Source organism: Capricornis sumatraensis, chromosome 19 (genome assembly GCF_032405125.1).
Source record: "Capricornis sumatraensis isolate serow.1 chromosome 19, serow.2, whole genome shotgun sequence".
Classification (NCBI taxonomy): domain Eukaryota; kingdom Metazoa; phylum Chordata; class Mammalia; order Artiodactyla; family Bovidae; genus Capricornis; species Capricornis sumatraensis.
In genome coordinates, this window is record NC_091087.1 from 32,222,732 (window position 1) to 32,246,355 (window position 23,624).

A 23,624-nucleotide genomic window follows, 5' to 3' on the forward strand; every position below is an offset into this window, starting at 1 on the left:
AGAACACAATACGTGTTCAGTTAATATTTCTTAGACTGATTGGCTGCGTCTAGAATGTTGCCGCTCCTTCCCATCTTGGCTGGTTCTTACTCAGTCTTCATGTCTTGGCTCAGATTATAACTCTGCAGAGACTCCTTTCTTAAAAGCTGCTACCGTTCCCCTTCCATGAAATTTAATATATTCCTGTTTACAGTAACATCTCTGTTTTGGTTTCCCTGTCTCTTGCATATTATCATGGGAAGGATTTATACTCTTCTGCATTATCCTGACGGGGAGGCACTACATTAGGTTCCTCCCCAGCACCTACACATTGTGTGCTCTTGAGTTTTTGTTGAGTTACTGGATGTTTGAGAACCCTGAGCACTCCACCCATTGGCAAGGAAGCATGACTCAATCCCAGTTTCTTTCCTTTGAAGGGGCGTCAGGTGCTCCACTTCAGTCTACTCTCACGTGAAATGATGCTGCCGGCATCAGAGTGACTCACTCCAAGAAGCTGTTTTGTAAATAGCTTCTACATTAGTCATGCCATTGGGTCCTGGAAGTCTTGAAGTAGGCTCCTTGCACAGGATGAAAACCCCATAAATATTTGTTGATTGAATTTGACTTGGCAGTGGTTTATATTAAACCCAGTATTGTATTATGTATATAAATATAATCTTATGTGCTTTCATGATCTTTATTAGGCTCTCAGCTGTCATTTCTTATTATAACACATCTGTCAGTAGAAAACCTATGCGTTCTCACCTCATAGTCTAGTTTGTCTCAAGTGTACTTGTTAAGACTTGGGAATGAAAGAGCAGTCCAGGGCTAAGAGGAAGCAAGCCCTGGCTTCAGGAGCTTTTTTTCAACAGCTGTTTTACATTCTGGGGGTGCTTTTTCTCCTTTGGCGTTTGAATATGTGCTCTAGAGGGATATGCCTACCTTTTTACAAGTAGTGAGATACTGTTTCTCTTGCAGCATTCTGTCAAAGGAAAAAGATAATACATCCTTTGGTTGAACAGAATCAATTTACATTATGCCAGGGGCAGTATAATGTGCCTTTTTTTTTTTCAAGTCTTTAAGTTTCTGTGTTTATCTTTACTGCAGTTACTAGCATACAAGGTAGAAACATGTATGTTGAAAGTTGTCTGTTTTTCTATCGAATGATTAAATATTACGGTAATGATGTTTTCCTAATTCTACAACTATTGAGGTATATTGATTTAATTGATTTACATTCATTTTCTGAGTTTTCCTGGGGCCTTAGTTTATACACATCTACTCAGCTGTTAGAGAAGAAAAAAGCTTGAGTTTTTAAAAATCAAAGGGTTATGCTTAACCTTTTCATTTTTAACATACTGTTGAGCCCCTTCTCTGTTCTAGGGACTGTGACGTCTTCGCTGGAATGATACCTGTGTTTGTTATTAAATCAATATTTGGTTCTGGTATGAATGTGTAGGCCACTGCAGAATAAAATTTTGTTTTTAACAAATTTTTCTGAGGTGTGTGTTTCTGGGCAATTTAATTGTATTTTAATGTTTTCATTGATTTCTGCAATATACTATCCTTGTTTTTATTTAAACTTAAAATACAATTGTTAGATATTTTATAATAGTGCCTACTATATTGAGGGTCTTTAGAAAATAAGGTTCTTTAAGAAATTTTTTCTGTACATCTTGAACAATTTTTTTTTTTTAAAGAAACAAGACTTTCATTTTGGCCATTTGAGAAAGATACCTAAAAAATGTTTTATTTTGCTTGTCCTTATTAAACAATACATATTGACTGTAATTTAGGATTCTTGTGGTTATTAGTACTCATTATGATCAGTATCAGTTGTTGTAAACTGAAACCGCCAGGTCTCTGAAGTTTTTTTAACATCTCTTTCTCTTTGTGTAAAAGACTCCACACTGTCTTTTCAAGTACTTCTGTCTACTTTTCAGAGTTTTCCTCTCTTCTTGTCCCTGTTAGATTGCAGCATGTCATCTCATGTTAATAAGTTAACCTCTAAAGCCCTTTTCTCTGAACTTACCGCTTCTGGTCTACTGTAGCTTAAAAATAACTCAGCCTATTTTAATTTTGCCCATGATAAGAGGAAAAGGATTCTGAGTGAGGGCCTGAGTTACGGTCATGACATTTATACTCAGATGTCAAATAGGGCTTCAAACTGAAGTCCAAAATTAAACTTCAGCCTCTCACCACTTCCTCTCCCCACCCCACTTCTGCATAGTTGCTCTCATCTCAGTTGGTGCCACTGTCAGCCCACCATTGCTTACCATTAACCTGAGAGTTACCCTGGACTTAGGCTTCCTGTCACCCCTTTATCCAATCTGTTAGGAAGTCTCCTGTCTCCTGTCAGAATATACCCTGAATCCTGTCATTTTTCACCACTTCTGCCTGGTCCAAGCCACCATCACCTCTCACCTGGAACCCCACAAGAACCTCCCTACTGATAGTGTTTCCACTCTTGCCTCTGTTACCATCTCTTCTTATCACAGCTTCCAGGGTGGTCCTTGTAGAGCATAAAATGTCACAGCCCAATACCCTCCAGAGGTTCCCTTTTTCATTCAAAAGCCAAATGATCTGCAGGATGCCTTATGAATGCATCGTGCTTCCCCCGTGTTATAGCTTCCTCACCTCCTGCTTTCCCTTCTTGCTCACTCACTTCCCACCACACTGGCCTCCTGGTTCTTCCTCAGACACGCCAGGCACACCCTCATAAAAGACCCTTCACACTGGCTGGTCCTGGAGTGCTGCTTCTCTCGAGATGTCTATCTGGCCTACCAACCCTGACCCAAAGCCTCCTTCAGATCTTAGCTCAAATGAGGCCGATCCAAACTATCCTGTTTTAAGCTACATTTCTGATTATTCCACTTACCCTGCTATTTTTTCCTACATTTATTATGTGACACATTATAAGTTACTTATGTTTATTTAATGATTCCCCCATTAGAACGTAAGCTCCATGAAGGAAAGAATTTTTAAACCTTTTTGTTTAATGATGTATCCTTGGTGTCTAACATAGTACCTGACACATTGTGAGTGATTAATCAGAAATATTTGCTGAATGAATTAATTAACTGTAATCTGTAGTTGCATTTGTTCAACTATGAATTCAAATTTATAAATTTGTTCATTACTGATTGGGAGCCTTTTTCTCTGACTTACTATTCTTATCCTGGATATTTGAGTTTGCTTATAAATGGCATGAAATATATAAGGAGATACTGTATGTAGGCTTTCATATATTAAAATAAGTTCAATATTAACCTTATTGTAATTTTTTAAAGAATTCTTTGCAGTTACTTTAATTCTTTAATATTTTAAAATATAGAATCTATAGCTTTTAAGTAACCTATTTTTTATTGAGAGTTGAAATTTTAATATAAGTATATTTGTCAGTATTTTGTTAAATAGCAAAATATTCCTAATTTGACTTATTTTTGTAAATTACTTGTAGACACACTCTGTGCAGTTCTAGAAAGAGACACTCTTAGTATTAGAGAATGTCGACTTTTTGGCGCTGTTGTACGATGGGCAGAAGCAGAATGTCAAAGACAACAATTGCCTATGACCTTTGGAAACAAGCAGAAAGTTCTGGGGAAAGCACTGTCCTTGATCCGCTTCCCACTGATGACCATTGAGGAGTTTGCGGCAGGTAAGGCTATAACTTGTCCAAAATCTACTTGAAACTATTGCAATGGGCAGTCAGTCTCCCTGTGTGAGAGAGAAAAAGAAGCTATTTATGTGTATATACATTTGTGTGTGTAATTTCCTCCAGTTCTCCTGATAGCCCTTGAAGATAATATTATAGGTTATATATTTGTATTTTTTAAATTATGTATTTTATATCATTAAAAAATATTATAAATACATAGAAGTTAAACGGTATCTTATAGGTTTAAGATTGGGAGGGGTTAAGCACCTTACCCAGAGTTACAATGACAGATCTTTCTGACTCTTAGGGTTGATGCTTCTTAGTTCTGTGACCAGTTCTTATTTCCCACATCAACACTGAGTATAGTCTGCTTCTAAGTCATGGCCAGATTGATTTAAAAGAAAAAAACTCATAATTGTTTACAGTTATACTTCTTTATGTTCATTGGCCATTTGTATTTTTTTCTTAACATTCATGACTTTTATTCTATTGAGGTATTCAGATTTTTCTTATTATGTTCCAGTATTCTCCCAAGTTGTTTTTGCTGGTTGGAATAATTTGTTTTTTTCTTTCTGTAAATTGTTTATAACATCTACATAGTAAAGTGGATAAATACTGTGAACACACCTATGTGACCACACATACCTCTTTATAATACATTATCATATCCCTCCAGTCTCCATCATGCATGTCTCTCCTAGTCTTTTATCTCCCTCCCAAAGATGACTCTTTCTGGCTTCTATAAATGAGTTTTGTCTGTTTTTAAACTTACTGTAAAGGAAGCCATGCATTCAGCATGTATTCTTTGTGTGTGGCCTCTTTCTCTTGACACTATGTCTGTTGGATTCATGTCTGTGGCTGTGTATGGCAAAGCCACACACTGTTTCATTGCTGCATCCTCTGTATGGATGAACCATGGTTTATTTATCCACTTTACTGTTGGACATTTGTGTTGTTTCTATATGGCACCATGCAGAATATTCTTATACCTGTGGCTTGGTGTCTATATGTGAACATTTCTATTGAGTGGGAGCAGTACCGTTGCAAAGTTGCAGAGTGTACATATGTTAGCATTGGTAGATCCTACCAAACAGTGGCCCAAAGTAGTTGTAACAGTTCATAGCCAAATACCAAACTTAGTCAAGAGTTCATTCCAGTTTCCTCATATCCTCTCCATTCAGTTCAGTTCAGTTCAGTCACTCAGTCATGTCCAACTCTTTGTGACCCCATGAATCACAGCATGCCAGGCCTCCTTGTCTATCACCAACTCCTGGAGTTCACCCAGACTCATGTGCATCGAGTCAGTGATGCCATCTCATCCTCTGTCGTCCCCTTCTCCTCCTGCCTCCAAGCCCTCCCAGCATCAGGGTCTTTTCCAGTGAGTCAACTCTTCGCATGAGGTGGCCAAAGTACTGGAGTTTCAGCCTCAGCATCAGTCCTTCCAATGAACACCCAGGACTGATCTCCTTCAGAATGGACTGGTTGGATGTCCTTGCAGTCCAAGGGACTCTCAAGAGTCTTCTCCAACACCACAGTTCAAAAGCATCAATTCTTCAGCGCTCAGCTTTCTTCACAGTCCAACTCTCACATCCATACGTGAACACTGGAAAAACCATAGCCTTGACTAGACGGACCTTTGTTGACAAAGTAATGTCTCTGCTTTTTAATATGCTGTCTAGGTTGGTCATAACTTTCCTTCCAAGGAGTAAGTGTCTTTTAATTTCATGGCTGCAGTCACCATCTGCAGTGATTTTGGAGCCCCCAAAAATGGTCTGACACTGTTTCCACTGTTTCCCCATCTATTTCCCATGAAGTGATGGGACCAGAAGCCATGATCGTCATTTTCTGAATGTTGAGCTTTAAGCCAACTTTTTCACTCTCCTCTTTCACTTTCATCAAGAGGCTTTTTAGTTCCTCTTTACTTTCTGCCATAAGGGTGGTGTCATCTGCATATCTGAGGTTATTGATATTTCTCCTGGCAATCTTGATTCCAGCCTGTGCTTCTTCCAGCCTAGCGTTTCTCATGATGTACTCTGCATAGAAGTTAAATAAGCAGGGTGACAATATACAGCCTTGACGTACTCCTTTTCCTATTTGGAACCAGTCTGTTGTTCCATGTCCAGTTCTAACTGTTGCTTCCTGACCTGCGTGTAGGTTTCTCAGGAGGCAGGTCAGGTGGTCTGGTATTCCCATTTCTTTTAGAATTTTCCACAGTTCCTTGTGATCCACACAGTCAAAGTCTTTGGCATACTCAATAAAGCAGAAAGAGATGTTTTTCTGGAACTCTCTTGCTTTTTCCATGATCCAGTGGATGCTGGCAATTTGATTTCTGGTTCCTCTGCCTTTTCTAAAACCAGATTGAACATCTGGAAGTTCATGGTTCACGTATTGCTGAAGCCTGGCTTGGAGAATTTTGAGCATTACTTTACTAGCATGTGAGATGAGTGCAATTGTGCGGTAGTTTGAGCATTTTTTGGCATTGCCTTTCTTTGGGAATGGAATGAAAACTGACCTTTTCCAGTCCTGTGGCCACTGCTGAGTTTTCCAAATGTGCTGGCATATTGAGTGCAGCACTGTCACAGCGTCATCTTTTAGGATTTGAAACAGCTCAACTGGAATTCCATCACCTCCACTAGCTTTGTTCGATGTATATAATCTGACAGAATACTTGTATCCAGAATATGTTAGACACATATATAATGTGTGTATATACAGCTAATATCCCCCAGTCTGTGAATTGTCTTTTCATTATCTTAATGTTGTCGTTTTATAAATAGAAGATCTTAATTTTAATGAATGAATTTATCAATCTTTTTGTTTAAGGTCAAGGCTTTTTATGTCTTCCTTAAGAAATTTTACCTGCCTCAAGGTGATAAAAGATATTCTCTTAGGTTTTCTTCTAGGAAGTTTATTGTTTTTCATTTAACTTTTCAGTCTGTAATCTAGTTGGGTTTTTGTTTTTTGTGTTCTTTTTTCCCCACACGTGTGTGGTGTGAGGTTAGGGGTCAAGATTCATTTTTTTCCCCATGTGTCTATATATTAAAAACTATCCTTGCCCCCATGCCCAGCAGTGCTAAAGTGAAAGTATTAGTTGCTCAGTTATGTCTGACTCTTTGCAACCCCATGGACTTTAGCCCTCCAGGTTCCGCTGTCAATGGAATTTTCCAGGCAAGAATGCTGGAGTGGGCTGCCATTTCCTCCTCCAGAGGATCTTCCTGAGCCAGGGATCTAACCTTCATCTCCCACATTGCAGGCTGATTCTTTACTGTCTGAGCCAGCAACAGTGATAGTGAAAGTGAAACTTGCTCAGTATCCAACTCTTTGTGACGCCATGGACTAATTCTCCAGACCAGAATACTGGACTGGAGTAGTCTTTCCCTTCTCCAGGGGATCTTCCCAACCCAGAGATCAAACCCAAGTCTCCTGCATTGCAGGTGGATTCTTTACCAGCTGAGCCACAAAGGAAGCCCAAGAATACTGGAGTGGGTAGCCTATCCCTTCTTCAGCGGATATTCCCGACCCAAGAATCAATCCGGGGTCCCCTGCATTTCAGGCGGATTCTTTACCAACTGAGCTACGGCAGTGCTAACTTTTGTAAATCATCTCACTATATATGAATGAATCTATTTCTGTAATGTTTACTCTGCTGTTGTATTGTTTTTACTTGAACCAAATCTGTGGAGTTTTCATTTCCTCTGATCGTGAAAATCCTCTAGCTTTGTTCTTCTGGATTATCTTGGCTATTCTTGGTCTTAAGTATTTTCATATAAACATTTTAAGCAGCTTGTTAGTTTCCACCCAAAAACAGTCATGGGTTTCTGATTGGAGTTGCGTAGAATCCATTGATTGGTGTGGGGATAATTGATATTTTTATGATACTCTGTTTTCTATTCCATAAACTTTAAGTCTTTAAAAATTTCTCTCAGTAGTATTAATATTTTGAGTTTTCTGGTAGCGGTCTTGCATTTTTTTTTTTTTTTGGTAGGTTTATTCTGTACATATTTGACTTGCTAAATGTTATTACAGTGATTGGTTTTTTAATTTTCATGTCCTAATTAATTGTTTGCCAGTAGAAGTGCAGTTGGTTTTCCTGTATTGACTTTGTATCCTATACTGAGCTTGCTAAATTCACAAATTCTAGTAATTCATTTGTAGTTCATTGTGCATAGTCTACATGTACAGTTATCTGATCTGCAAACAATGATAATTCTGTTAGACATTTCTTTTTCTTGCCTTACTGTATGACTTAGAAGCTTGAGCATGCTAAGAGGTACAGATAAGTGAATATCTTATATTATTTCATCTTAGGCAGAAAGTTTTCAGTATTTCCCAACAGAGGAATTTATGCTTGCTGTAAATTTTTTGCAGATAGCCTTTATTGGATTAAGAAAGTTTCCTGCTATTACTACTCTACTAAGAGTTTTATCATGAATTTTATCAAATGTTTTTCCTCTGTTGAGATAGTGATGCAGTTTTCCCCTTTAATTTTTTTAATATGCATTGTTTGATTTTCCAAGTTAAACCTTTGGCTTGGTTGTCATGCATTATTCTTTTTATATATCACTAGATGCTCTTTACCAAATTTAAAAAATATTTTTAGGACTGCTTCATGAGAGAAATTAGTCTATAATTTTCCTTTCTTGTAATGAAATGATCAGATTTTTTATTATCAAGTTTACGCTGGACTCATGCAAAACTTAGGAATATTTCTTTTTTCAGTATTCAAGAGTTTATGTAAAATTGGTGCTATTTTTCCTTAATTGTTTAGAGGAACTCATCAGTGAAGCTATCTGGATCTAGTGTTTTCTTTGTGGAAGTATTTTAATTAGAGATTCAATTTCTTGAATAGAGTAGGACTTTTCAGGTTTCCTATTTTTGTAACAGTTTCATCTAGACCTTTAATTTATTAATGTGAATTTCATAATATCCTTTTATTATCTCTGTGACATCTAAATTATGTCCCCTATTTCATTTCTGATACTGATTTATTGTACCTTTAATCAGCCTTGCCTAGGAGTTTATCCATTTTGTTAATTTTTTCCAAGAACTGACGTCTGGCTTTATTAATTTTCTTTATTGTATATATGTTTTCCATTTCACTAATTTCTGCTTTTTTATTTATTATTTCCTTTAATTTTAATTTGCTGGGGATTATTTACTTAGTCATTATGACTTTTTGAGATATACTCAAAACAGTGGCTTTCAACTTTATTCTTTTCATGTCTAGTTTTCTGTCTAAACATCCATTTTTCCCCCAGAAATTTTGATATATTGTATTTTCATTGCCATTCAATACAAATTATTTTCATGGTAATTTTTTTCTTGATCCAAGGGCTATAAATACGTAGCTTAATTTTCAAATATTTGGGCATTTTTCTTCCCAACATTAAGACAAATTTCTGTTTAAGTGTTTATCCCTTAGCAGCTCCGTTCTGCTTGGTTTCTTGGTGTCATGGTTTTCTCTTGCTTGCGCATAGCTTAGGAATTGACCAATACTTCAAGGAGAAGTGATGCACAAGATGTTGCTCTTGTTTGTCTATTAAGTATTCTCTTCCAGATCATTGTCTGGCTGCCTTGGTGGCTTTTTGTCTCTTCAGTTGAGTGAGGACTAGTATAGTTTCTAGATTGCCCATTTCTGTGTGACATTATAGCTATGTGAAGCAGATCAGCAAATATTCCAAGGGGGAAAGTGATGACAAATATAGGGCATAATCTCAGTTTACTGTCTCAGTTGTTCACTGTTAATGTGAAATAACTGTTTTATGTACTGTTTCATCTGTAATTTCTCCAGGCAAGAATACTGGAGTGGGTAGCCATTCCCTTCTCCAGGGGATCTTCCCGACCCAGGGATCGAAACTGGGTCTCCTGCATTGCAGTGGGATTTTTTACCACCTGAGCCACCAGCGAAACCCATAGTAGGTTATTCCATCCTGCAGACTTCTTAATATTTTTATGTAGTCAAATAACATTTCTTCTTTTGCTGTTACGTGTGCTATTTTCTGTTGTGCATATTATTCTGTATTATATTTTTCAAAAATGTTTTGGGGAGAATTCCCTTTATATTCTCTATTTTGCTTTTGTGTGTTTAACACTTTTTTTTTCCTTCTAGAGATTAGGAAGTAATAAATTGTGCATTTAATTTTTTCCCCTTCAATTTTCTTAATTCTCCATTTCATAATAAAACAGTATTTATTTGCCTTCCCTATTTCAGATATGAATGTTAGTATGATGTTTCATCCTTTCACCCTTTGACTATTATAGGTAGATTGTACACCCACACAACATGCTACAAAAATACAACTTCTTAACTATAGGTTGTATTGGTTTTAGTGCTCATCCCAAGTGTATTCCTGATTACTTTCTTTAGATAGGTATATGGTATGTATCTGAGAGTGTTTTTCATGATCTGAAGACTTCTTTTTTCAATTAAGGAAATTTTATTATACAGGCATTTCTTGGAGATAGTGTGGGTTAGATTTCAGACCACTGCAATAAATTGAATATCACAATAGAGGGAGTCACACAAATTGTTCGGTTTCTAAGTGCGTATAAAAGTTATAGTTACACTATATGGTTGTCTATTAAGTGTGCAGTAGTATTATGTCTTAAAAAAACAAATGCATACCTACATTTAAAAAGACTATTGCTAAAGAACACTAGAGCATTTAGCAAGTAATAATTTTTTTGCTGATGGAGGGTCTTACCTTGATGTTAATGGATGCTTACTAATCAGGGTGGTGGTTGCTGAAGATCAAGGTGGTCTTGGCAATTTCTTAAAATAAGACAACAGTGAAATCTGCCACATTGATTCCTTTCACAGATTGTTTCCTTTCACAAATGATTTCTCTGTAGTAGGCAATGCTGTTGGATAGCATTTTACCCACAGTAGAACTTTTTTCAAAATTAGAGACAACCCTCTCACACGCTGCCATTGCTTTATCAACCACATTTATGTAATACTGTAAATCTTTTGTTGTCATGTCAACAGTCTTCACAGCATCTTCACCAGGAGGAGATTCCTTCTCAAGAAACCTCTTTTCTCATCTGTAGAAGCAGCTCCTTATGTGTTCAAGTTTTACCATGAAAGTGCAGCATTTTAGTCACATTTTCAGGTTCCACTTCTAATTCTAGTTGTCTTCCTGTTTGTGCCACATCTGCAGTTACTTTCTCCACTGAAGTCTTTGAACTTCTCAATGTTATGCATGAGGGTTGCAATTTACTTCCTCCAAACTTTGTTTGGTTTTGGTATTGACCTCTTCCCATGAATCGTAAATGTTCTTAGTAGCATTTAAAATGGTGACTCCTTTCCAGATTTTCAATTTACTTTGTCCAGATGCATCAAAGGAATCACTGTCTGTAGCTTTACAAAATGTACTTCTTAAATAATAAGGCTTGAAACTCTACATTCTTTGATCCAAATTTAGCATAAATTTGGGACCCTAGGATTTTCAGAATGGTGAATGAGCCTTGACTTCAGCTGAATGTCACCAGCTGTATTAATCCCTAGCAAGAGAGTCAACCTGTCCTTTGAAGGCAAGCATTGACTTCTCCTCTCTAGCTGTCAAAGTCCTAGATGACATCTTCTTTCAATGGAAGGCTGTTTGTCTACATTGAAAATCTGTTGTTTTGTGTAGTCACCTTCATTAATTATCTTAATTAGATCTTCTAAATAACTCATTTCATCTTCTGTATCAGGTACTTCACCTTGCCCTTTTATGTCAGGAGGCGACTTCTTTCCTTACACCTCCTGAACTAACCTCTTCTGGCTTTAGATGTTTCTTCTGCAGCCTCCTCATTCCTCTCAGCCTTCACAAAATTGAAGAGAGTTAGGCCTTGCCCTGGATTAGACTCTGGCTTAAGGGACTGTTGTGGCTGGTTTGATCTTCTATCCAAACCACTCAGACTTCTTCCATATCAGCTTTAAGGCTATATCGCTTTATTATTTATATGTTCAGTGGAGAAGCACTTAATTTTCTTCAAGAATTTTTCCTTTGCATCCACAGCCTGGCTAATGTTTGGTGCTAGAGATCTAGCTTTTGACATGCCTTCCTCATTCAGCTTAATCATTTCTAGCTTTTGATTTAAAGGAGACATGTGTGACTGTTGCTTTTTCTTGAAACACTTAGGAGGACACTGTAGGGTTGTTAATTTGCCTTATTTCATTATTGTGGTATCTCAGGAGGAGATGGGAATGGCTGATCAGTGGAGCATTCAGAACACACACATTTATCCATCAAGTTCACAGTATTATTATGGGTGTGGTTCAAAACTATTAACAGTAGTAACATCAAAGGTAACTGATCACAGATCATCATAACAAATACAATGAAAAAGTTTGAACTGTTGTAAGAATTACCAAAATGTGACACAGAGGCACAGAGTGAACAAATGCTGTTGGAAAAATGATGGCAGTAGACTTGTTTGGTGCCACAAACCTTTAATTTGTGGAAAAAAATGAAAATGTGTCTGCAAAACAAGCGAGATGTGCCAGTACCTTGAATTATTGCATCATCCTATTTTTGTTAGTTCTTAGGAATGCTAGTTACTGTATGTTGATCTCTGCTTTTTATCATCCATTTTAATCACCTTTAACGTTTTAATTCTTTTGTCTTACCTCTTGTTATTCTCAGAAAGTTACATGAGTTTTCACCTCCGTCTCTCTTCTGATCTTATACAGTTCTAGTTCCGTTGTTTTCTTCCCCTCTAAGTGCATGTTTTAAGTTTGTAATTGTATTTTTTCTTCTTTACAGTCTCTATTCAGACTATTCTCTATCCAGAGATTCCAAATGAACCATAGTGCTAGGTCTGGCAGGTTGATATATTTTGTGTGTGATATTTTAAAATTTTTTATTAAAAATTAGGGTGTTTTCTGTTAAAATCTGATATATAGCTTCCTAAACCAAATTTCACTGCAGATGGTGATTGCAGCCATGAAATTAAAAGACGCTTACTCCTTGGAAGGAAAGTTATGACCGACCTAGATAGCATATTAAAAAGCAGAGACACTACTTTGCCAACAAAGGTCCATCTAGTCAAGGCTATGATCTTTCCAGTGGTCATGTATGGATGTGAGAGTTGGACTGTGAAGAAAGCTGAGCGCCGAAGAACTGATGCTTTTGAACTGTGGTGTTGGAAAAGACTCTTGAGAGTCCCTTGGACTGCAAGGACATCCAGCCAGTTCATCCTAAAGGAGATCAGTCCTGGGTGTTCATTGGAAGGACTGATGCTGAAGCTGAAACTCCAATACTTTGGCCACCTCATGTGAAGAGTTGACTCATTGGAAAAGACCCTGATGCTGGGAGGGATTGGGGGCAGGAGGAGGGGACGATAAAGGATGAGATGGCTGGATGGCATCAACAACTCAATGGACATGAGTTTGGGTAAACTCCAAGAGTTGGTGATGGACAGGGAGGCCTGGCATGCTGTGATTCATGGGGTCTCAAAGAGTTGGACGCAACTGAGCTGAACTGAAACCATATTTCTAATATATTGCAGTCTCTTATCTAAATTGTTTTTCCAGCCTTGGAAGAGATCTCCTGGCATCTTTTATGAGGAATAGCATTTATTCCTGGGTAAATTTAAGCAGTTTGGAGTTTTCTCAGAAGCAGTGAGTGAGAGAAGTATAGCATGTGATACGTTGCTTTCACAACTCTTCCAAGTCTTAACTCCTGCCCTCTGCTAATTTCAAAATCCCACAGTGAAAGAGCACTGTGCCATCTATTTCCACCTGTACATATTCCATTGTTCAATTATAGCCTCAGACAGGTGAGGATTGGAAAGGTCAGGATAACTCTTGTCTACCACTGTAAGCATTTCTTCACTTTTCCTTTCTGGTAAACAGAATCCTCAGAGAGAGTGAATGGATAGCAAAGTCCAGAGATCTTTCTCTGATCTCAAGGTTTCACCTAAGCTTGGATTTATCAGTGATTTGCACACTTATATACTAGGTTAACCTCAGATGAATTTAGTATAAGTTTTAAATATATGCTAAAATTACATATTATAATGCTGCTAAGTCACTTCAGTCGTGTCTGACTCTGCGACCCCATAGACGGCAGCCCACCAGACTCCCCTGTCCCTGGGATTCTCCAGGCAATGTAATATGTATGTTATTACAAAATTACATATTGAGCAAGTTCCGGGAGTTGGTGATGGACAGGGAAGCTTGGCGTGCTGCAGTCCATGGGGTCACAAAGAGCTGGGCACGACTGAGCAACTGAACTGAACATAAGCTTAAGAATTTTTTTACCTCATTTTTACTTTACATCTTTCCCATTTGAATTCACCTTATGTGGAATACTACACAGTTAGGAATTGTAGTGAAGTTAGTTTTACTGAGGTTTATGCTTTTATTTCTACAGGTCCTGCTCAGTCTGGAATTCTGTCAGATCGGGAGGTGGTCAATCTCTTTCTTCATTTCACTGTCAATCCTAAACCCCGTGTTGAATACATTGATCGACCGAGATGCTGCCTCAGAGGAAAGGAGTGCTGCATCAATAGGTTCCAGCAAGTAGAGAGCCGGTGGGGCTACAGTGGCACGAGTGACCGGATCAGGTATTAGCTATATTGGAGTCTCAGGAGTGGGCAGGGCAGTGGTTAGCCTTTGACTCTCTGTTCATATCCTGGGAGATGATTAACCACATTTTATTTTATACTTTGTTTAATACATGTCTAACTTGATATAGCAATAAGGGAGGCTTACTGGTCTCCTTACTGAATTATGAGCAAGGGAACCTTTTAGGAAACAAGTAACGAAGGATTGAATGGGTCTGTGAGTTTTGTAAGGATTGTCTCTGGTGGGGAGCTGAAGTCTAGACCTTAATTGATCAAACACTGTTTTAAGAGTCTTAGGGCTACAGTTTAATACATTGAACATTAACTCAGTTTAGTGTAAGTTTTTTCTTTGCATAGATGTTACATGGAAAATATCTCAGTATACATTTATAACAATTTTGAATGGGAAAAACATTTTTAATCTTAAAAGATGTATGCATGTAATCCTTTTGGAATTTATATTTGCCCTACCGTGTTTCTTAGGCTAAATGTGAAAATAAGATATGTATCTGTTTTCATATTGAATGTTAATAGCACTTTGGTATAAAACTAGAAACTAACACCAAGTTTGTTTAAAACTAGAACTCCCAAGGGGGAGAGGACGCCTGTAAATATTGGGTTAAAATAGAAATAAAAATGCATTTGTGGCCTATTTAGTAGTAATTCACACAATGAGAATACTATATATGAAAACTTAGGGGATGAGGCCAGAGCATCACAGAGAGAATTAGCAATAATTAACTACCTTTACTAAATAGAGTAGAAATAAATGATTTAACCATTTCACCCATGAAGGTAGAAAATGAATAGCAAAAAACCATATGAAAAGAGAAAAGAAATAGATAAACATAGAAATTAATGAATTAAAAATAGTAGAATTGCTAAATCCATAAGCTGGTTCCTGAAAAAGACCAATAAAGTAAACCTCTAGCAAAGGTAATAAACTACATCTACAAATAATGGAATATAATCATATACTGAGGATGTTTTAATTTTAATTCTGGGTTTACTCTGTGCTAATAAATTGAACATCTTCATGGAATGGATCATTTTATAGGCAAATATAAATAATCAAAATTGACTGAAGAAGAAAGCCTGACTAGACCAGTTACCATGGAAGAAATTAAAAGTTATCAAAGAACTGTCCCTTCACAAGGTGGTTTTGACAGGTGAGTTTGATGAGACCTTCAGGGAACAAATTGTTTCCTTGAACATTCGAAAAAGAAAATACTTCTTGGTTAATTATTGAAGGAAGCCTAACCCTTATACAGGAATCTAACAAGCTCACTGATATAGAAAAGACATCCTACCTAAAATAGCTTATTGAATCTAGCAGTACCTCACAAGGATAATACTATAAAAGCAAGTAGATGTAAATCAGAAATAGGTGTACATCAACTATACTCCAGTTTTAAAAAAAGATAAATCAGAGTTGGAAAAATATATCCAGTGGAGATAAATATGCAAGATCCAAGTTCTGCCATTTTAAGTTTGGTTCTGAAGCTGTAAAGTTATAGAAATTGAAGTGTTTATAACAAGAAAGGCACACATATTGCTCAGGAGAAGGGTGGCCATTTCAGATACAGAGACTTAAGTTCCTCCTGTGGTTTCTTAGAAAGAGGACACTGAGCGATACATTGAACATCTTTTAAAGTAACATCCATCCAACAGTGAGTTTTGTAGGGCTATTCCTACAAAAGTCCATCAGTGGAAAAGTAGTGCAAAGAAACCATAAAAGGGAAAGTTTGTTTGGAGTTTGAAAGAATGGCTCAATGCTAGGAAACGTGTTGCTTTAACTCACCATGGTAGCAGATCAAAGAAAAAATAAACAGTGTATTTGGATAGATGTCAAAACTTTTGATAAAATTTCACCTTCAATCCAGGTATAACTATTAATAGGCTGGGTCTAGAGGAATACTTATTTTAACACAATAGACTATCGAACCCTCAAGATAGGGGTGCCTGGTAACGTTGCTGATTTCAGCAATATTGTTTTAACGCTTGATTGATGTAGGCATAAAGGATAAAGAAACATAGTAATTAGCACAGCGTTGTGAATCAAGTATACTTCAGTATAAATAAATAACTATTGGAAAGGAAGAGTCTTTTTCATTTTTTGCAGATAACATCTGTGTTATCTCCATCAGATCTATTTCTCCTTTTATAATTTGTATTCCCCCTTTAGTAACCTGAAATGAAATTTATAATGTGTTTCTTTTTCTTTTTTTCTTTTAAGAGTAACTTTTTCTTGTATAATTATTTAGTTTTAGCTTTTTCTCTCGTTGCAGCGAGCGGGAGGTATGTGAGCGGGAGCTATTCTCTAGCTGCAGTGCCTGGGCTTACTGCGGTGGCTTCTCTTGTTGCAGAGCACAGGCTCTGGAGCACTGGCTCAGTAGTTGTGGTGCACGGCCTTAGTTGCTCTGCACATGTAAAATCCTCCCGGATCAGTGATTGAACGCGTGTTCCCTATGGATTCTTTATCACTGAGCCACCAGGGAAGCCTGTGTTTCTTTTTTTTAAGTGGTATAATGGCTTAGTTATAATGTAAAGGAAAATAAATGTAACTGATAGTAAAATAAAATGCATACCTCAACATGTAGGCACTTGGGCAGCAACAAAAGACAAGAAGCAATCAGACATAGTACCTGTGCACACCAGCATGCTGAGACAGCTGCAGGTGCAGAGAACAGGATGTGGAGTGCTGCTAGTTTTGTCATTTTCTTTAAAGGTTTTCAAGCAAAGCACATTACAGTCCATCCTATTTTTCCATATTTGAGAACTCATCTACTCACTAGAATTTATTTGTGACCCCCAAGTCAACACCAGTAGTGCGTTCTCAGTCATTCCCAGGAAAGATTTGAATCATTCATAGAATTTAAGATTATACTCCACATAAGTCGGGTGTGTGTGTTGTTTAGTCGTGAAGTCATGTCTGACTCTTTTGCGACCCCATGGACTGTGGCCCTCCATCCTCCTTTGTCCATGGGATTTCCCAGACAAGAGTACTGGAGTGGGTTGCCATTTCCTTCTCCAGAGGATGTTCTCAACCAGGCATTGAACCCTCATTTCCTGCATTGGCAGGAGCCTCCAGGAAAGCCCAGGGTGTGTATACATATTCCCCCAAGAGCAGTGGTTTAGTATTTGCTGATTCTTTGTTTGTGAAAACTATAAAATAGAACTGCCACAATGAGAATTGACCAAAATTCTACTTCCTTGATTTGAATTGTAATCACCTCTTGTAAAAGTCCGTGAATATTAAAATTACCGTAAAAATCTTTGGTCTATAAATAAGTTTTAATTAGGTTCAAAGCTCATAGTTAAAAACAGGTGTTTTATCTGCATGAATTCTGACCGGACACTTGAACTAATCGGGGTTCTTTTTTTTTGGGAGCCTGTCCCAAGCATTGCAGTAAACCTGGTGGCCCTGGCTGCCTGCTAGTAGTGCTTCATAATCCTCATGAAAACAGAACATACCTCCTTGGGGTGGAAAGCCTTTTGAGAACAAGTATTCAACCCAGACAGCTTCGGGATCAGTAAAAATCTGTTAGAATCAATAAAAAAAAATAGTGGTCAGTTACAAAATGTATTTGCAAAAGCCAGTGATGTTCTCATGTCATTAAAATTCCATTACAGGGATGGATGGTGCTGGTGGTTAGCAGCAGTGTGAATGTGCTTAATACCACTGAACTAGGGACTTTAAAATACTTAAGATTGTACATTTTGTTATATATTTTGCCACAATAAAAATTTTTAGGGAATTGCCTGGCAGTCCAGTAGTTAGAACTTAGCACTTTCACTGCAGAGGCCCAGGTTCAATCCTCGGTCAGGGAAACTAAGATCCTGCCGGCCACACAGCACGGCCCTCCCCCCAAAATTTAATGTTTGAATTTTCATTTTTAATAGTAGAAACAGACCCACCTGCAATAGTAGCAAATAACAAAGTAGCAGAATTAAATCCTATAGGAAATGTACAGTGTGGTATACCACCTGAAGAACTGGAGAACTTTGACTAAAATCAGGCAGTGTCTTTCCAAACTAACTCTGTGTTATGCAGTTCCTTATAGAGGTCACATGTTTTTGGTAGGGAGGGGTGGGTTGGCAAAACTATTCCAAAATTGATCTGCAAAAATAAATATTTCTTTTAAGAGAGTGGTGTTGATATGAAAAATATTGTAAAGCTATAATAAGATAGTGTATATAAAGAGTTCAGAAACCAATCTAATGTAAAATGAACATTCAGAATGTGAGGCAAGAATTAACCACTGCAAAAATAAAGTTCAGTCTTTACTGATGCCATCTTCCAGCATTTGCATACGTTAAAATTTTAACATTAAAAAAATGAAACTGAGAAAGTGTTGGAACAGAATATTTATTATAAGGATGAGATAGGCCTTTCTAAACTTGGCATAGATCATAATTAGACTACAAATAAGTCAGAATGTTTATGTCCAAAACCACCATAAAATTGAAAGATAAATGACAAATGAAACTTTCTGAAATGAATATTATTGACAAAGCATGAACTTTCAAATCCATATGGAAAAGACACTCCTCAGCCAAGAAAAAGGGGAAAGAACATGAGTGGGATTTTCATTAAAAGAGAAAATCCAGTAGACCGTATGCATATAAGCAAATGTGCTGACTCATTAATTGTGGTGGTGGTGGTTTAGTCACTAAGTCATGTCCAACTATTGCGACACCATGGACTGTAGCCTACCAGGTTCCTCTGTCCATGGGATTCTCTAGGAAAGAGTACTAGAGTGGGTAGCCTTTTCCTTCTCCAGGGGATCTTCCTGATCCAGGAATCAAACCCAGGTCTCCTGCATTGCAGACAGATTCTCTACTGACTGAGCTAAGAGGGAAGCCCAAACTCATTAATAATCAAATATAAATAGAATTTGTCAGTCATCAGTTTCTCAACAGTAAAAAGATGATACTTGTAGTTGAGAGTGAGATAGCAGTGATTTTGATTCCTTCTTGGGTATAAAGTTTTATAATCTGCCCAGAAAGCAGTTTGATGAAGTTCATCTAATGCCTTAAGAATATACCTTTTATTTTCCCCAGAAAAATCTCCTTACAGGAATTAATTCTAGGAAATAGTCAAGGCACTGTGAAATGATTTAGCTATAAGATTGTTCATCATGGCATTGTTATATAACAACAAAAATTGCAAACAACCTTGATTATCTAACATATAGGAATTAGTTAAATGAATCGGTAATAATCTTTGACCTTTTTATATGAAGTTATAAAAATATATACTGACATGGTTTTTAAAATAGCACATGTATATTCACAGAAAAAAGTCTATTTTTCTGTTCTTTAAAAATAGAAGTAAAAGTCTGAAAGGGAAATGCACCAAATTAAAAATGAAGTTATCTCTAGATAGTATATTTAGAGTTGCTTTAAATTTTTCCTCTTATTTGTTTAGCTACATTTTCTAACTCTTTAAATAGTATATTGCTTTTTTATAATAAAAGCTATATTATAAATTTTTAAAATTTTAAGGAGAGTCTCATACTGGGAGTTTTGTTAAGAGTGTGACCTTTTGATTCATGCAGCCCTGGGGTTGTGTCCCAGCTCAGGTATGCAATTTTGATCCAGATAGGCTGATTTCTCTAAACCTCAGTTTCTTCAACTATAAAAACTGACAGTGATAAAAATAATACTGTTACTTAGTTTATAGAACTATTATGACTAAAGGAAATAATTCATATAAAGAACTGGGCTCAGTGCCTAACACAGGAAGTGCTTATAAAGTGGTAATGCTGTGGTAGTAGTAATAGTAAAATTAAACTTGTGACTTCAGTTCTTGAAACATGAAATATTGAGGATAACTCCTTTATGTTATAGATTCTTTCTTATTATACAATCATTTGTGCCATTTGTGCTTGATGCTAGTTTTCATACGTTTATAAATGGAGTAAGGTGGGTCTGTTTCTTAACTATAGTGACCAGACTGGACCTGCTCATTGTTCTAGTGTGGAATCCCATTCTGATCTGCCGGTGTAACTCAGGTCCTGTGCCCAAGTCCTCCACCACCTATGCTGTTACAGCAGCCTGCTTCCTTCACAATTCTTAGCACAATTTATAATTAATGATTTAAGTCTTGTTTACTTATCTATAATCAGTGTCCTCCACATAAGTGCAGTAGGGCTGGAAACTGTCTTGTTGACCATTATTTCTGCAGGGCCAGGCACAGTGCCTCCGTCTAATATGCCCTCAGTAGACCAACCTAGATAGCATATTCAAAAGCAGAGATATTACTTTGCCAACAAAGGTCCATCTAGTCAAGGCCATGGTTTTTCCAGTGGTCATGTATGGATGTGAGAGTTGGACTGTGAAGAAAGCTGAGCGCCAAAGAATTGATGCTTTTGCACTGTGGTGTTGGAGAAGACTCTTGAGAGTCCCTTGAACTGCAAGGACATCCAACCAGTCCATTCTAAAGATCAGTCCTGGGTGTTCTTTGGAAGGACTGATGCTAAAGCTGAAACTCCAATACTTTGGCCATCTGATGCGAAGAGCTGATGCGAAGAGTTGACTCATTGGAAAAGTCTCTGATGCTGGGAGGGTTTGGGGACAGGAGGAGAAGGGGACAACAGAGGATGAGATGGCTGGATGGCATCACTGACTGGATGGACGTGAGTTTGAGTGAACTCTGGGAGTTGGTGATGGATAAGGAGGCCTGGCGTGCTGCAGTTCATGGGGTCGCAAAGAGTCGGACACAACTGAGCAACTGAACTGAACTGAAGTAGTCATCTAGCTGAGGAATTGTCAGAGTTTGGGCTGCTGCTGGTTTACACATCTGTGTTCATGAAGGAAATGTGCAGGCAGATGTGGACTAAAATTATCACAACAGAAGTGGGCATGTAGGCTGAAATGCTTGACTCAAAAGGTGTACAGTGCAGGCAACAGATTCTAGTTAAGTTCCCATTAAGTTACTCTAGCTAGAGGTTTTTGGTAAGCAGAAGACATTTCTAAGGATGTTTAATTTTTAATAGTTTTCTTTATTATGAGCAAAGTTAGATGTGCTGAGTAATACTTTAAAAATGTATAAGCATTTAGAACATGAATGCTTATTGAATTTTGTATATTATTTGATATTTGTTCTCATTTCCTCAGGTTCACAGTTAACAGAAGAATCTCTATAGTTGGATTTGGTTTATATGGCTCTATTCATGGCCCCACGGATTATCAAGTGAATATACAGGTACACTTTTTTCACCCACTCTATACCATCTGAAGTATATAACAAGTGTAATTTTGCAGTAAGGTATTGTTTTGATGAAATCCAAGTTTCAGTATAATTATCAAAGGCATCAGAAAGCCTACTAGTAGCATTTTAAACCTAGAGGATTCCTTTTTACAATTGATCTAAAGTTTGTGGTTTCAGAAAATTGGGGTCCTGGGGCTCCTAACAGAACCATTCACTTATAAGGAGCTCTCCTTTGTCCAGGAACCCCTTCTGTTAGCCCTTCCTATCTGCACTGGGTATCTGCAAACACCCACCTGCTTTCTTCATGATGCTTGAACTCTAGAGCTTGAAACTGCCTGTAACTCCTGGTGACATCCCTGGTCTCTGATGGTCTGACTGTGCCCTGCCCCATTCTTAGGTCTGCTCCACCTCAGTTTTTTTCAGATAAGGCATGGTCACTTACCCTTGAGGAAAGTGAAGCGCCTCTCTCCTTCCCTCCCAGTCCACCAGTGTTCTCCACACTTTCCATTGCATGCCCTAGTTAGTAAAATTATTTTTGAAACACATCCACATTGTACTTTTATCTACTATATACATACACCTATGCAGTACTATACTAATTTTATACATAAATAAAAACACAAAACAAAGGAAAAAAGGAAGTAAACAATATTTCAGACTTCCATCAACAGAAAAAACTGCCCTCTCCAAAATGTTATTAACATTCTGTTTTTAATAGTGAAAACATGAGTGAACTTTGTGATCAAAATACATCATTAGTCTTCAGGACCACACAATAATTCAAAGACCTTGTCTGATGACATCCAGAAAAGATACTTCACTTCTTCACAAAGACTCACAAAGTAGCTCAGTCATGTCCAGCTCTTTGTGAACCTATGGACTATACAGTCCATGGAATTCTCCAGGCCAGAATACTGGAATGGGTAGCCTTTCTCTTCTCCAGGGGATCTTCCCAACCCAGGGATCAAACCCAGGTCTCCCACATTGCAGGTGGATTCTTTACCAGCTGGGCCACAAGGGAAGCCTAAGAATACTGGAGTGGGTAGCCTATGCCTTCTCCAGTGGATCTTCTCCACCCAGGAATCAATCCAGGATCTCCTGCATTGCAGGTGGATTCTTTACCAACTAAGCTATCAGGGAAGCCCCCTCAAAAAGACACCTCATTCCAAATGGAAGAATTGTTTTATTGGCTGAGCTAATGAAATCATGCTTATTTTTAAATCCTGTCCACTAAAATCTAGTGAAATTCAGCTATAAATTTATATCATTCATATCAATTCATTGCTTTTATAAATCAGAAAGTTACAGTTTTAATATTTTTAACAAATAGGTTCAAAAGCCACTGAAATTTGTTTATCTGAGAGATTTTAAAGGTTAGAAAATAAAAAATCACAGAAGACCTCTGAGGGGTATAAAGATTTTCATGGTCACTCCCGGTTTTACTCTATATATTGTTGAGATCCTACCTAATAGGATCCGTAAACCCACTTAGGCAGGCTGTGTAATCTGCAGGCCTGGGAGAGCGAGGGTCCCACGATCATTCTCTATGGCTGAAGAGCCCTCTCTTCCTTCAGTGCCCGTCACTTGTTACATGAGACTCCAGAGCCCTTGTTTACAAACTGGAGGGCATCAGGGTTATAGGTGTACTTAGCTGATAAAATAGAAAATGAATAGAAATAGGACTTCTCTTTATGTTCTTCCACTGAGTGACTGGTCTTATGCTCTCTCTAGATACATTACCAGATAGATCTCCCTGGGTTTGAATTTCAACTCTGCTATCTCCACGGTGTGACTGTGGGCAGATTATGTGACCCCTGTAAGCCTCAGTTTCCTTGTTTACTTTGATAGGCATAGTACTTCCATTATAATGTTCTGAGGACCAGTTGAGCCGATGCCTGTAAAGTGTTTGAAACAGAGTCTGTTGCTATCATTGTTGCTCTAGTTTTACAATTTGATTCTCACCGTAGCCTTAGGAAGAAGGCCAACAAATTTTTTCCCAAATTAAAAGATAAAACTGAGGTTCAGAGAAGTGAAGTGGCTTGCTCTAGGTTACATTGGCACAACCAAATCTTGTGTCTCCACTACTTTATTCCCGGGTGCCAGCATGTCTTTTGTTTCTTTTAAATTTTTTACTGAGCTGTGATACAGTGTGGTCCCTTCGTATCCTCGAGGGGTTGGTTCCAGGACCCCACGTGGTTATAAGAATCCATAGATACT

General features: G+C 37.6%; 1 protein-coding gene across 1 annotated transcript in view; it reads left to right on the forward strand.

Annotated features, from left to right (window-relative positions):
- Nucleotides 1-23,624, forward strand: part of BTBD1 (BTB domain containing 1) — a 47,074-nt gene that overhangs the window by 20,032 nt on the left and 3,418 nt on the right. The window contains exons 4-6 of the mRNA XM_068991080.1: nt 3,440-3,637; nt 13,999-14,191; nt 21,314-21,401. Coding sequence (XP_068847181.1) covers nt 3,440-3,637; nt 13,999-14,191; nt 21,314-21,401 — 479 coding nt within the window. The remainder of the gene's footprint in view (nt 1-3,439; nt 3,638-13,998; nt 14,192-21,313; nt 21,402-23,624) is intronic.